Source organism: Colletotrichum scovillei, assembly GCF_011075155.1.
Source record: "Colletotrichum scovillei strain TJNH1 chromosome Unknown Contig00012, whole genome shotgun sequence".
NCBI classification, from domain to species: domain Eukaryota; kingdom Fungi; phylum Ascomycota; class Sordariomycetes; order Glomerellales; family Glomerellaceae; genus Colletotrichum; species Colletotrichum scovillei.
Window position 1 is genome coordinate 89,821 of NW_023336270.1, and position 11,033 is coordinate 100,853.

General features: G+C 55.1%; 5 protein-coding genes across 5 annotated transcripts; 2 read left to right on the forward strand and 3 right to left on the reverse strand.

Annotated features, from left to right (window-relative positions):
• Positions 1 to 68: 68 nt before the first annotated feature.
• Positions 69 to 2,342, reverse strand: HER10_EVM0005105 (diaminopropionate ammonia-lyase; the record flags this gene model as incomplete). Its single annotated transcript, XM_035474730.1, has 1 exon — positions 69 to 2,342. One exon carries the CDS (start codon positions 2,340 to 2,342, stop codon positions 69 to 71), a length of 2,274 nt encoding a protein of 757 aa, XP_035326170.1.
• A 421-nt stretch (positions 2,343 to 2,763) lies between these two features.
• Positions 2,764 to 3,852, forward strand: HER10_EVM0006083 (phenazine biosynthesis-like protein). The gene has a single exon (XM_035475679.1). The coding sequence runs from the start codon at positions 2,857 to 2,859 to the stop codon at positions 3,775 to 3,777; it is 921 nt and encodes a 306-aa protein (XP_035326199.1). The 5' UTR covers positions 2,764 to 2,856; the 3' UTR covers positions 3,778 to 3,852.
• Positions 3,853 to 3,896: 44 nt separating this feature from the next.
• On the reverse strand, positions 3,897 to 4,747 carry HER10_EVM0009810 (xyloglucan-specific endo-beta-1,4-glucanase A; the record flags this gene model as incomplete). Its single annotated transcript, XM_035479283.1, has 2 exons — positions 3,897 to 4,306; positions 4,378 to 4,747. The coding sequence occupies 2 exons, from the start codon at positions 4,745 to 4,747 to the stop codon at positions 3,897 to 3,899; spliced, it is 780 nt and encodes a 259-aa protein (XP_035326304.1).
• Positions 4,748 to 6,403: 1,656 nt separating this feature from the next.
• On the forward strand, positions 6,404 to 8,545 carry HER10_EVM0002505 (zinc-binding dehydrogenase). Its single transcript, XM_035472212.1, has 2 exons — positions 6,404 to 6,712; positions 6,819 to 8,545. The coding sequence occupies exons 1-2, from the start codon at positions 6,539 to 6,541 to the stop codon at positions 7,707 to 7,709; spliced, it is 1,065 nt and encodes a 354-aa protein (XP_035326092.1). The 5' UTR covers positions 6,404 to 6,538; the 3' UTR covers positions 7,710 to 8,545.
• A 273-nt stretch (positions 8,546 to 8,818) lies between these two features.
• On the reverse strand, positions 8,819 to 10,850 carry HER10_EVM0013190 (endonuclease/exonuclease/phosphatase family). Its single transcript, XM_035482554.1, has one exon. It carries the CDS (start codon positions 10,640 to 10,642, stop codon positions 9,107 to 9,109), a length of 1,536 nt encoding a protein of 511 aa, XP_035326396.1. The 5' UTR covers positions 10,643 to 10,850; the 3' UTR covers positions 8,819 to 9,106.
• Between the last annotated feature and the right edge of the window lie 183 nt (positions 10,851 to 11,033).

Below are 11,033 nucleotides of genomic sequence, written 5' to 3' on the forward strand. Positions count from 1 at the left end.
ACTCGGATAGCACATGCAGTTATATTCATTTCGCCTTCTTTAGCCTATCTATGATCCTGGGTCGATATCTAAGCGCAAAAGTCTTGAATCACGGTCTCCAACACCGATGCCACTTCCCGAAGGCTCGCCACGCTCACCCATTCCTCCTTGCCATGGATCCCAAAGCTTTTGGGACCATAGACAACCGATGAGATACCGACCTCGTTCAACAATGCAGCGTCGCACCAAAAAGAACATGCCACAGGCTCTTGCGCCTCACCTAGACACTTTGAGGTAGCAGAGACGAAAGTCTTGATGAACTCATCGTCAGGGCTCTGCCCAAGCGGAGGCCGCGAGAAGGTCATTCGAGGAGCAGCATATTTGAAATCCGGATTAGACTTGGCGATGCCACTCAAGATGCTCTCAATGTCTTCGAGGATCCTCTCTGTAGTCTGTGCGGGAATGGTTCGAAACTCAACGGTCAGAGTGCAGCGTTCCGGGTAGCTGGATGGTTCTTCGCCGCCCTGAATGAGGCCGGCATGTAAAGATGCTTTTCCTAGCCGAGAATCAGAAGGCAGTGCCTTCGAGTACTCAAGGAGTGCCGTCTGCACGGCACCTGCGAGCAAGATGGCATCTACACCATCCTCGGGTCTAGATCCATGAGCCGCAACGCCGAGGATGTCGATTTCAACCCAAATGAATCCCTTATGAGCGATCGTCATCTCCTGGTTCGTTGGCTCCGGTATGATGGCAGCATCGGCCCTCCATCCAGCCCTGATGACCTCTTCTGTGCCTATGGAGAAGTTCTCCTCGTCGGCGACTGCGGCGAGAATAACATCGCCTCGTAGAGGAGAGTGTGATGTAGAGCTGCATCGAGCCATTGACGCCATGGCAGCTGCTAGACCTGCCTTCATGTCCGCGCATCCACGACCATAGATTCGTCCTCCGTCCTCCCCCTTCAGTTCACCACTTAGAGGGTCCAGGTCCGGCGAGTAACTCGACAGGCTGACGGTGTCAACATGCCCATTGAGCATGATGGACTTTCCTCCTCCTGTTCCACGGAGCACGCCAACCACAGAAGGTCGGCCTTGTCTCTCCTCCAGCCAGTGCGCTTCAAAGTTGCGATGTTGCAGCCACGCGGAAATGTAGTGGGCAATCTCGCCTTCGCCGGCACCTGAAGCCTTAGATAAGTCCGGGTTGGAAGAGTCGATTGACGTGAGGATCTGCGTCAACGTGACTGGGTCATCCGTGGACACGTCCAGCGGGATCTTGTAGTTCCGTGGACCCTCTGTGTTGAGTAATACCACGACAGCGTCTTTGGAAAGACAGGTTGGGCGTGGGCTTACTCGGGCAAGCCGCCGTAGCGCTGCGACAGTGGCACCACCACACGGCCCGCTCTTCACCCCCTTCGTCTGGAGATACTTCACGGCCTCATGAGCTTCGAAGTCCGAGACGGTAGCACTGGCATCAATCCCTGCACGAAGGTCATCGAACGCCGTCAGAGAGACAGTACCGCAGTTGAGCCCTTCCATGATGGTTCTCGAAGTATGAACCGTCACTGGCTTACCAGCTGTCAGGCTCGTCCAGAGACATGGAGCGGTATCGGGTTCAACTGATAGGACTGCGTAATCTCGTCCACCTGACTTGCAGTGAGACACGACGGCATGCGCCAGAGATCCAACGCCGACTGGAGTCACCATCAAAGTCGGCTTCAGCCCGTGGTCGGCCACCTGCTGCTCGGCCTCGCGAACGAGGGTGGAGTAGCCCTCGACGATCCAAGCAGGAATCTGCTCGTACCCCGCGAAAGCATTGTCTTGGATCAGGAGCCCGCCCTTGGCTGACTTTGATGCTTGCCAAGCTTCCAAGACAGCGTCATCATAGTGAGAGTTGCTCACGATGACTTTGGCGCCCTCGGAAGCGATGTTGGTGACCGCCTCACTGGCAACACTGCTGGGAACGTAGATGTGCGCAGGAATTCCTAGGATTTTGGCCATTGCCGCAACGGCTCTGCCATGATTGCCCTCCGTAGCTGCGTAGAGGGAGATACTGTTCGTTTGTGCGGCCTTTGCAACGTCGGTAAGGGGCGTGTCGGCGGGTAAGTGTAACTCAGTCGTGATGGCGCGGTAAGTTCCCCATGATGCACCCAGAATCTTGAAGGATGGCAGTCTTAGTCTGTTGCTCTCGTCTTTTATGTAGACTGCTTTCACGCCTAGTTCTTGGGCGATATCCTCGAGAGAAACGAGAGGGGTTCTGGCGAAGGCGGGCAGCTGCTGGTGGAATGCCTGTGCGAGAGATGCATCAGAAACAAGCTTGATCGGCCCTGTGCTGTCATCGATGTATACGTTTCTGCGTGTGGTCGTCATGGTTGAGTATTATGATCCTGTCTTAATGCTACAACTTTACTTGAACTAATGTGAAGAATGGCGACGATGATGGAGGGAACTTGTCGTTCCTTATGCTACATTTTGTATATGAGCGCTTGTCAGAGGTATATGGTACTGACGCAGACTGATCACCATTATTAGATAGCCATACTCGAACATGAGGAGGTGTTTGGAGTATTGCTGAAGCGCGAACGTGGACACCGTGAATCGTCAAGATGAGGGGCCGGGGAGTGGGGACGTCTGTCGGGGAAGGGCGCAAAAGGCGCGGGCTACGCCGAATAAGTCTTTACCGATCGATTCGCAATTGCTGCTTAATAAACAATTCCGGCTCAACCAGGTCTAAGAACCAGCAAGTGACTCATATATCGCTCATCAGCTTCACTATTTAGACAGCCCGTATGAACACGGGCCCGTTCTATCTGTCATTCGAGCCTTGTTGGCATACTTCATATGCGTCTACCGTCTTAGCGATCCGCCCTTGAACGACACATCGATGGAGCTCCCTTACACCACAGTCGACGTCTTTACGGACAAGCCCTTTGAGGGCAACCCTCTAGCCATTGTCACAATCCCGGCCTCGACACCCCTGACGCAGGAGCAGAAGCAGACTATTGCCAGAGAATTCAACTACTCGGAGACTACCTTTGTGCACGATGTCAACGACCCCGCATCCACGGAGCGCCGCTTCGACATCTTTACGCCGACCGCGGAGCTTCCCTTTGCGGGCCACCCCACCGTCGGCACGGCCATCTTTCTCAAGTCCCGCGGCGTCAAGAAGCTGATTGCAAAGGCCGGGCCCATTGAGATCGAAGAGACGGGGTCCGAGTCCGTACGGGCCGCCATCCCGCACAACACCCATCTTCATCAGAAGCGGCTGAGAGACCTTGGGCCCGGGCCCTACAGCAATGCGACGGCAGAACTCGCCAACGCAGAGGTCGAGGCGCCCGTCTTTAGCATCGTGAACGGCATGACGTTCGCCCTTGTTGAATTGCCCTCGCTGGCATCGTTGGCGTCCGCAAAGATCGGGCCCATGGAGTTCCGGCAACAGGAGCTTCTGGACGAAGGGTGGCGCAAGACGTTTATTTCGCGATACTACTTTGTGCGCCTTGGGACCGAGACAATCGATGGACGTGTTGTGCACAAGATCAGAACCCGTTTAATTGAGCCAGATCTGGAGGACCCTGCAACGGGCAGCGCTGCCTGCGCTCTCTCGAGTTATCTGAGTTTGCATGAGCTGTCTGAAGATTCCCTCAGCTTTGAGATCACGCAGGGAGTCGAGATGGGCCGAAAGAGCAACATCTACGTTGACGCGAAGCTTGGACGGGGCGAAGATGGTGCACGAAAGCTGGAGACGCTGCATCTTGGAGGAACCGCCACAAAGGTCATGAGTGGCACCATCTTTGTGAAGTCATGAACAGTTGGGATGGATATACAAGATGGCCATCAGCGTTTATGAACAATGTAGATGAATATTTACATGAAGTTCGGCCGGTAGTTATCTCAAGCAGATACCCTGGTTATGTTTCCTTTACCTCAAAGGTTGATGTTCAAGCCAAGAGTGTTGTTGAACGTGACGGTACCCCAGTACGGCTCCTGGCCAGCATTTCCGACATTGACGTAGGTGCTCTCGGAGAAGACGCCCTGCTTGGAGAGCGCGAGGAGCCAGTCCTTGATGTCTCCCTCGAAGGAGCCCTTCTCCAGGTCGCCGTACTGGGTGGGAGCAAGCAGCGAAGACACGGTGATGCCGGTATCGGTGTTCTTGCCCTGGTAGAGCTTCCACCCGTCCTTGCCAAAGAGCCCGTCGATCGTGGCCGTCGGGCCCTCGGCCCAGCCAATGGGCACCTGTCCGCCTTCCCAGCGGAGCCAGAGCATGAGCTCCTGGGCGTTGCTTGACGTGCTGTCGCCTTTGGTGTCGGAGGTCATGAAGTCGTAGACGACGTTGCCTTGATTGGTTGGGTTAGCACATGCGAGCACCACCGGCCTGAGCGAGATGCAAGGTATAAACCGAACTTACCCTTATAGGCCGAAGAGTTGGAGACAGTCCAGCTGTAGGTGCTGGGGATGCTCTGAATATCACTGAGCTTGGTCTCGAGGTTCTGGGTCAGGCCGATGAAGGAGTATCCCTTGACGACATCCTTTTGGTACGTGGGATCAATGTCCCAGATGCTGCTCCATTGGATCCGCTGGGCATCGCCAGATCCAGACGTGCCGTAGTAGCCGGTGCAGGCCGATCCCTTGATGGCCTGATAGGCGTAGTTCATCGAGTAGACGATCCACGGAGTGCCCATGAGGACCTCGTAGTCGTTGGGGGCACCGCAAAAGGTCTTTTCGGCGACCGCTGCGGATGCGAAGGCGGCCGGGGCCAGGTAGCGAGTGAAATGCATCGTTGCTAGTTGGGTTTGCTGGGATTGAGACGCTGTAAAGACTGTGTAAAGCAACTCGCCAGTGGTGCGAAAAAGAATGACAATGGAAGTTGGAATGAAGATTAGGATAGAATTACATTTGGGCCACACGGAGTATAGGTTGCTGTTATCTACCAAGTACATACATACTTCATTCTGGGTGACAAAACGGAGTCTTGCCTCCTCCCCCTTGCCGAGAAGTTTTGATGAGATTTCGTGGAGAAAGCAGGGGCATCTAATTAAGCAGAGAAAGCAGACCATAAAGCGGTTGTAAATACTGGACCATATTGCACTTGGTCAATCTGAAACTGCCCGTCGATTGCAACACCCCGGCCCGGACGGGAAATAATTACACGAACTGGGCCCCCATCAAAAGGCGGGACAGCAGTTTACATCGCCTAGTGAACTCACTAGAGTAGACGCAGCTTCATGTTGAGAGCAATACCCGCATCTGTACACTTTGATGTGAACCCCCGTCTAGCTACTTGATAACCTCACCATCTCAAGCAGTCTCAGTTCCAGCCCGCGAACCCGAAGACATCGGATTCTGCCACAGTGGGCCTTGGTGGGGTTCATTTGTTCTCAGCTTGATTGTGGAGCGGCGTCAGCTGCGGGTTCTAGACTTTGTGCATGGGAATAACGCCGGGAAACAAATCTGTTCATCGGATTCCTTGGGTGGGCGAGACGAATGTCGCTGGAAGGACCGTAGTTGTGCTCATTTCGATGATGTTGAACGACCGCCTCGGGTGAGTGAGTAGGCTTCCTCGCATTCGACCCGCCATAGTGTGTTGGACCACCTAGGAAATGCACTCATGTACGGCATGGTTCAGCTCGATAGCAACTGGGCAGAATCCGGCTCAGGCGGACATTTGCGAGGGGCGAGCCTCAGGGCGGTAGAGGCGGCAGAAATCCCTGCATCGTGTCAATATACATCCTCGCGCCTGTCGGAGGATCAAAAGGAGGGGGTGTTTTGTTAGGTCCAAACTGTGTCTGACAAGCATGACTAGTGAGAAAAGTGAAGCTATTCGCAAGTTGTTTGTGCACCTATCGAGCCTGCTGTCTCGTTCCTCACCGTCTCGTTACCACTTCCTCTCCCCTCATGAGTGAGTATCGAATTAGTAAGCTAGAAGAAACAAAATCTTCTGGAAAATGGATGCAAGTGGGCACAGACCCAGCCAAGTCCAGGTGTTGAGAGCTGCGGGCTTCTAAATCAGTGGACGCGGGAGAAACAACACGACGCCGTCTAACGCATCCATGGTCCGATCGTTGAGTTCTCATGACACTCTGGATGCCATTTTGGTGGGTTGGCCATCGGGGGACAGATCAAATGGCCGCCGACATGATCCCTACTCTCTGCCAACTGGTCAAACTGCACCCGGAATACTGGCTTGCATCTGGCAATTGGCATGAATGCCGAGCGGCTCCGGGGCAAAAAGCGGAATAGCGGCGGAAAGTCAATGGACACGGGCAGGGGGGTTCATAGCTCCAAGCTGGGGTGTCTACGGTTCAAGAGGTTCGAGTCAGTGGAATCGAGTGCAAAAGAAGGTCGCATTGCCGGACCCGATATGACGGTATAAGTGGATATTGCGTCATGTCGACGCTCTTCGAAGCTTCGGAGCTTCGAAGAACCCCACGATTGCTTTGAAATCTTTTCTTGGGGAGTTCGATACATAAAGGCCAGGTTGGCGAAGCGAGATCCTACGTGATTTTACTGAAGAATCTGAAAGGTTAATCGGACGATAACTGATCATCACACACACACAAACATTCATCATGGCACCAACATCAACCAACGCCTGGTCCATCACCGGCATCGGCAAGGACAGCAGCAACTGGGACACCCTCGAGCTCAAGAAGGATGTGCCTCTACCGCAGCTGGGCGACTATGATGTTCTCGTGCAAACCGAGGCCGTCTCCTTAAACTTCCGCGATCTGGCTATCCCAAAGGTAAGTTCGCTTGTAATCCCTGTGCCCGCTCGCTGCCCGAGTTTCCTCCGGTCGACCGAGATGCGCCGGCCCGCCACCCCCGCTAACGCCGCTCCTTTGCACCTAGGGCCTCTACCCCTTCCCCGTAAGCTTCCCCCGCGTCCCGGCCTCTGACGGCGCCGGCCGCGTCGTCTCCGTCGGCCCCAAGGTCACGCAGGTCAAGGAGGGCGACAACATCGCGACGCTCTTCAACCAGCACCACCAATCCAACCCCATCACCCCGCTCGCCGTCAAATCCGGCCTCGGCGGTGCCCTCGACGGCACCCTCCGCCAGTACGCCGTCTTCCCCGAGCACGGCGTCGTCAAATCCCCCAAGACGCTCTCGTCCGTCGAGGCCGCCACGCTCCCCTGTGCACCGCTGACGGCGTGGAACGCGCTGTACGGCCTGCAGTCCAAGGCGCTTAAGCCGGGCGACTACGTGCTGACGCAGGGCACCGGCGGCGTGAGCCTGTCGGCGATCCAGTTCGCTGTCGCGGCGGGTGCGACGGTCATCGCGACGACGTCGTCGGCGGCCAAGGGCGAGCAGCTCAAGAAGTTGGGAGCGCACCACGTCATCAACTACAAGGAGACGCCCAACTGGGGCGAGGTGGCCAAGTCGCTGACGCCGGAGAGTGTGGGTGTCGACCACATCATCGAGGTCGGCGGTCCTGGTACGGTTGCGCAGTCGCTCAAGGCTGTCAAGTTGGAGGGCGTGATCTCCATTATTGGGTTCTTGTCGCACGGGGACAAGCCCGAGGGGGAGCAGCCGACGCTGCTGGACGCGCTGGCCAATATTTGCACGATCCGCGGGTTGTTTGTGGGCTCCAAGCAGCAGTTTGAGGAGATGAACCAGGCGATTGACGTCAACAAGATCAAGCCTGTTGTCGATCAGAAGATTTTCGGCTTCGAGGAGGTCAAGGAGGCGTATCAGTACCAGTGGGACCAGAAGCACTTTGGCAAGGTTGTCATCAAGATTTGAGGTTGCCGCGCAGTAGAATGCGCGAGAGAGTGTAGTATAATGCAGTTATGACCGTCATATTTGTTTGATGCTTGTGAAATGAAACTTGTCAAGTTGATTCCCTGCTACCGTAGTACAACGGTCAATCAAACGTAGTTCATGATATTCATGACAAAACACCACACCTGCCATCACAAGACCAAGTGCACTTATAAGACACTTCTTTATGAGGACAGGGAATGACTCCGTCGCTCATTGACTGATAACCTCCCAAAGCAAACCCCGAAACTCCTTGCCCATTATGTTGATGATTCCATTCCGTAGCCCACACACTCATTCCCGCTCAGAAACGTCCTCGATGCGACGATCAATTTTTTCCGTCCCATCGCTCTTGACAGCGCGTCCCTCTGGTAGGGCGCGTCCCGCAGAATCGTACTCGCGGCGCTCGAGGTAGACTGGCTCGCCCGTCTTGTAGGAAGCTGTCCGGACGGTGGTGCCCGAGGGACTCCGCTCCGTCTTGCGGGCCCAGCGCCTCTCCTCTGTCTTGCCGTTGTGGCTGATTGAGGAGGAGAAGGAGATGGAGGATGTAAAAGAGAAGGGCATCTTTATTGCTTTTTTGGTATTCGATTCTCGGTTCTCGGGACTCGATTCGATTCGAGTACTGGTTGTCTGGTTGTGGTTTTCTTTCTTCTTTTCAGAGATGACTTGTGGTGGATGGGGACGAAAGGAAGTTCCGGCTATCCAGGTTCAAGAGGAGGTGGTTATGTAAATACTGTGTACATGGCCTTACCAGCAGGTGCTCCTTCCTGATACCAAAATCTGAAAACAAGTTCAAACGTCAAGGTGCCTGCCGTAAGTGTGTGGTGAGTGGCCTGATGTCGGCCACACTGCGCAGGGCCTCCTTCCTTACACGGTCCTCCTTCCACCTCACCGGGCACTTACATCATTGCTCCGCACGAACCACACCAACGTCATTGCAATGCATCCCAACCTTGCTTAGTCAGTACTTCTATGCATAAATCCACTGCACAATTCAACTAATGGATTCATGCAATATGCCTTACGTAAGCATTACATATCTCAGTATCACAGCAAACTCTCCATTGATTTGGTCAAGGAGCAAGTGCATAGAATTTATAGCAATTGTTGGGCTCTTCTTCTGTTCGTGCACCCATTATTTTTTCCATAAGGCACAAGAGCGTTTTCTTGAAATAACAATAAAGAAAAACACATCGCGGCCTGGGGTGAAGATAAGGCACTGAAGATGAGGCACTAAGCAGTTACCAACACTTTGACACGAAGACCAACAGATTGCCACAGATCTCATCATTTGCCTTACAGTATATACATTCTGTTCACTCACGCAGACTTTAACTTCTAGACACCATACATAGTACGACGTATTGTCATAGATGCAACTAACTCTTCACCTTGAACCTCGTCACAACAGCAGCATGATCCGAAGTCCACTCATTTGCCCCGTGCTCCGGCTCCGGCGCCGGCTCCCCCACCACAACCTCCTGCGACCCGAGAACCTCCAACTTCCCGCCCCGGAAATACACAAAATCGATCCTATCCATCGGTTCCGGCCTTCCCTCATTCTCCAAGAAGATAGGCGACCACGTAACTCCCGGCCTTGCCCCGGGGTCCGGCCACACCACCCGGTACGAATCAACCAACCCGGCCTCCGTCGGCGCAACTGACGTAGGCCATGGCATGTCCCCTTGTCCGCAGTGCATCCCGCTCGTGGCATCAACCCAATCCAGATGCGAAGGCGCGTTGAAGTCACCCACCAGCACCACAGGCACCGCCTCCGCCTCAGCCAACTGCCCCGCCATAGCCCGGACGACAGACTCGATCTGCGGCGTCCTCTTGGACTCCGTCTCCCGCGCCAGCACCTCCTCCACCGTCATGTTGTCGAAGCAGAAGTCGTAGGGTCCGTACGGGTCGTACCCCAAGTGCACATTCCACAACACAACCTCCTCCCCTTCACCATCGAGCACAACCCTCACGGAAGCAGCATACGTCCCGCCCTCGTGCGCAGCGGCATTCTTGAGCGGATACTTGCTCACGAACCCGACATCGCCGCCCTGCCACGAAAACCACCCCAACGCATCCCCCAGCCGCGTAGCATGGCCTCCCGTGCTCTCCTGTACGCCGACGACATCCACGCCGCTTGAGGCCAGGAAGCGCACTTGTTTGGCGTGATAATCGGACACCTGCGTCCCGCCGTGCCACAGGTTAAACGACATGACGGATACCTCGTCAACAAGCAGTGCTCCGATAGGGCGGACGGGGATGGTGACGTTCAACCGCGCAGACGATCCATCCGCCGCTGCTGTTGCTGCGACGGCCACCTCGATCTTGACGTGAGCGGGCCCCGCGACGTCAGGCGTGCCGGATAACACGCCCGCCTCCGAGACCTTGACCCATTCGCTCCCTTCGACTTTACGAAAGTTCACGGACGCACTCCCGCCACCGCTCCTCAACCCATTGACCCGCGCCTCGTACCCGTCCCCCACACGCGCGTTCCTCAGCGAGACTTCGTCAACGAGGAACTCAACCGGCCCGGAAGCATACGGCACCCTCACGTCCACCGGCGGCGCAAGCCACGCATATCCGTCTTTGGCGAGGAAGTAGGCGCGGTACTCGCCAGGAACCAAGCCCCCATTGTCAATCTTGAGTGTCCCATTCGACTGGGGCGCATACCCCCAGACCAGCGACGGTTCCACGAACGTCTGGTTCTCGGGTCCGCCGCCGGAGGCGCGGTAGATGCCGATCCAGTTCTTTGCGTCGGCGTTTTGCGTGGAATAGGAGAATGTGAAAAGAGGGTTGTCGGGTAGAAAGGCCAGGCTTCCAGATTGGCGTGTTGTCGGGATGGCGAGGGCTGGTGTTGGGGATTGCGCTACGAAGAGCGCGGAGAGGATATACGAAATCAGTGCCGTGAAGCGCATCTTGGCAGATTTCTAGATGGATGGTCCGAAAACAATTTCATTGTCGTGAGTCAACGTGGGAATACAGGGGAATTCATTCCTTCTATACAGTAATGTCTCAACAATACATCAAGATCAAACCTTCAAGTCAGTGATGCAAAAGCTGTCAGCTTCAGCGGGGCGACCAATCCTTTGGTGGCACCGCACCACGAGAAGTAGCTACTTCGCGGTGTTCGTTTACACTCAGAAGGATTCGTCCCTCGGAAATCCAGTATCCTTGGCATGGTACTGTGGCCATATACAGGGCTGATCTGCGTAAGGAATGGGCATAGTCTCGCCCGGTTAGGCTCGCCTTTGGTAATAGTAACAGGGGCTTAAATCGGTGCCTGGTGACTTGCAGCAGCAGACTGAG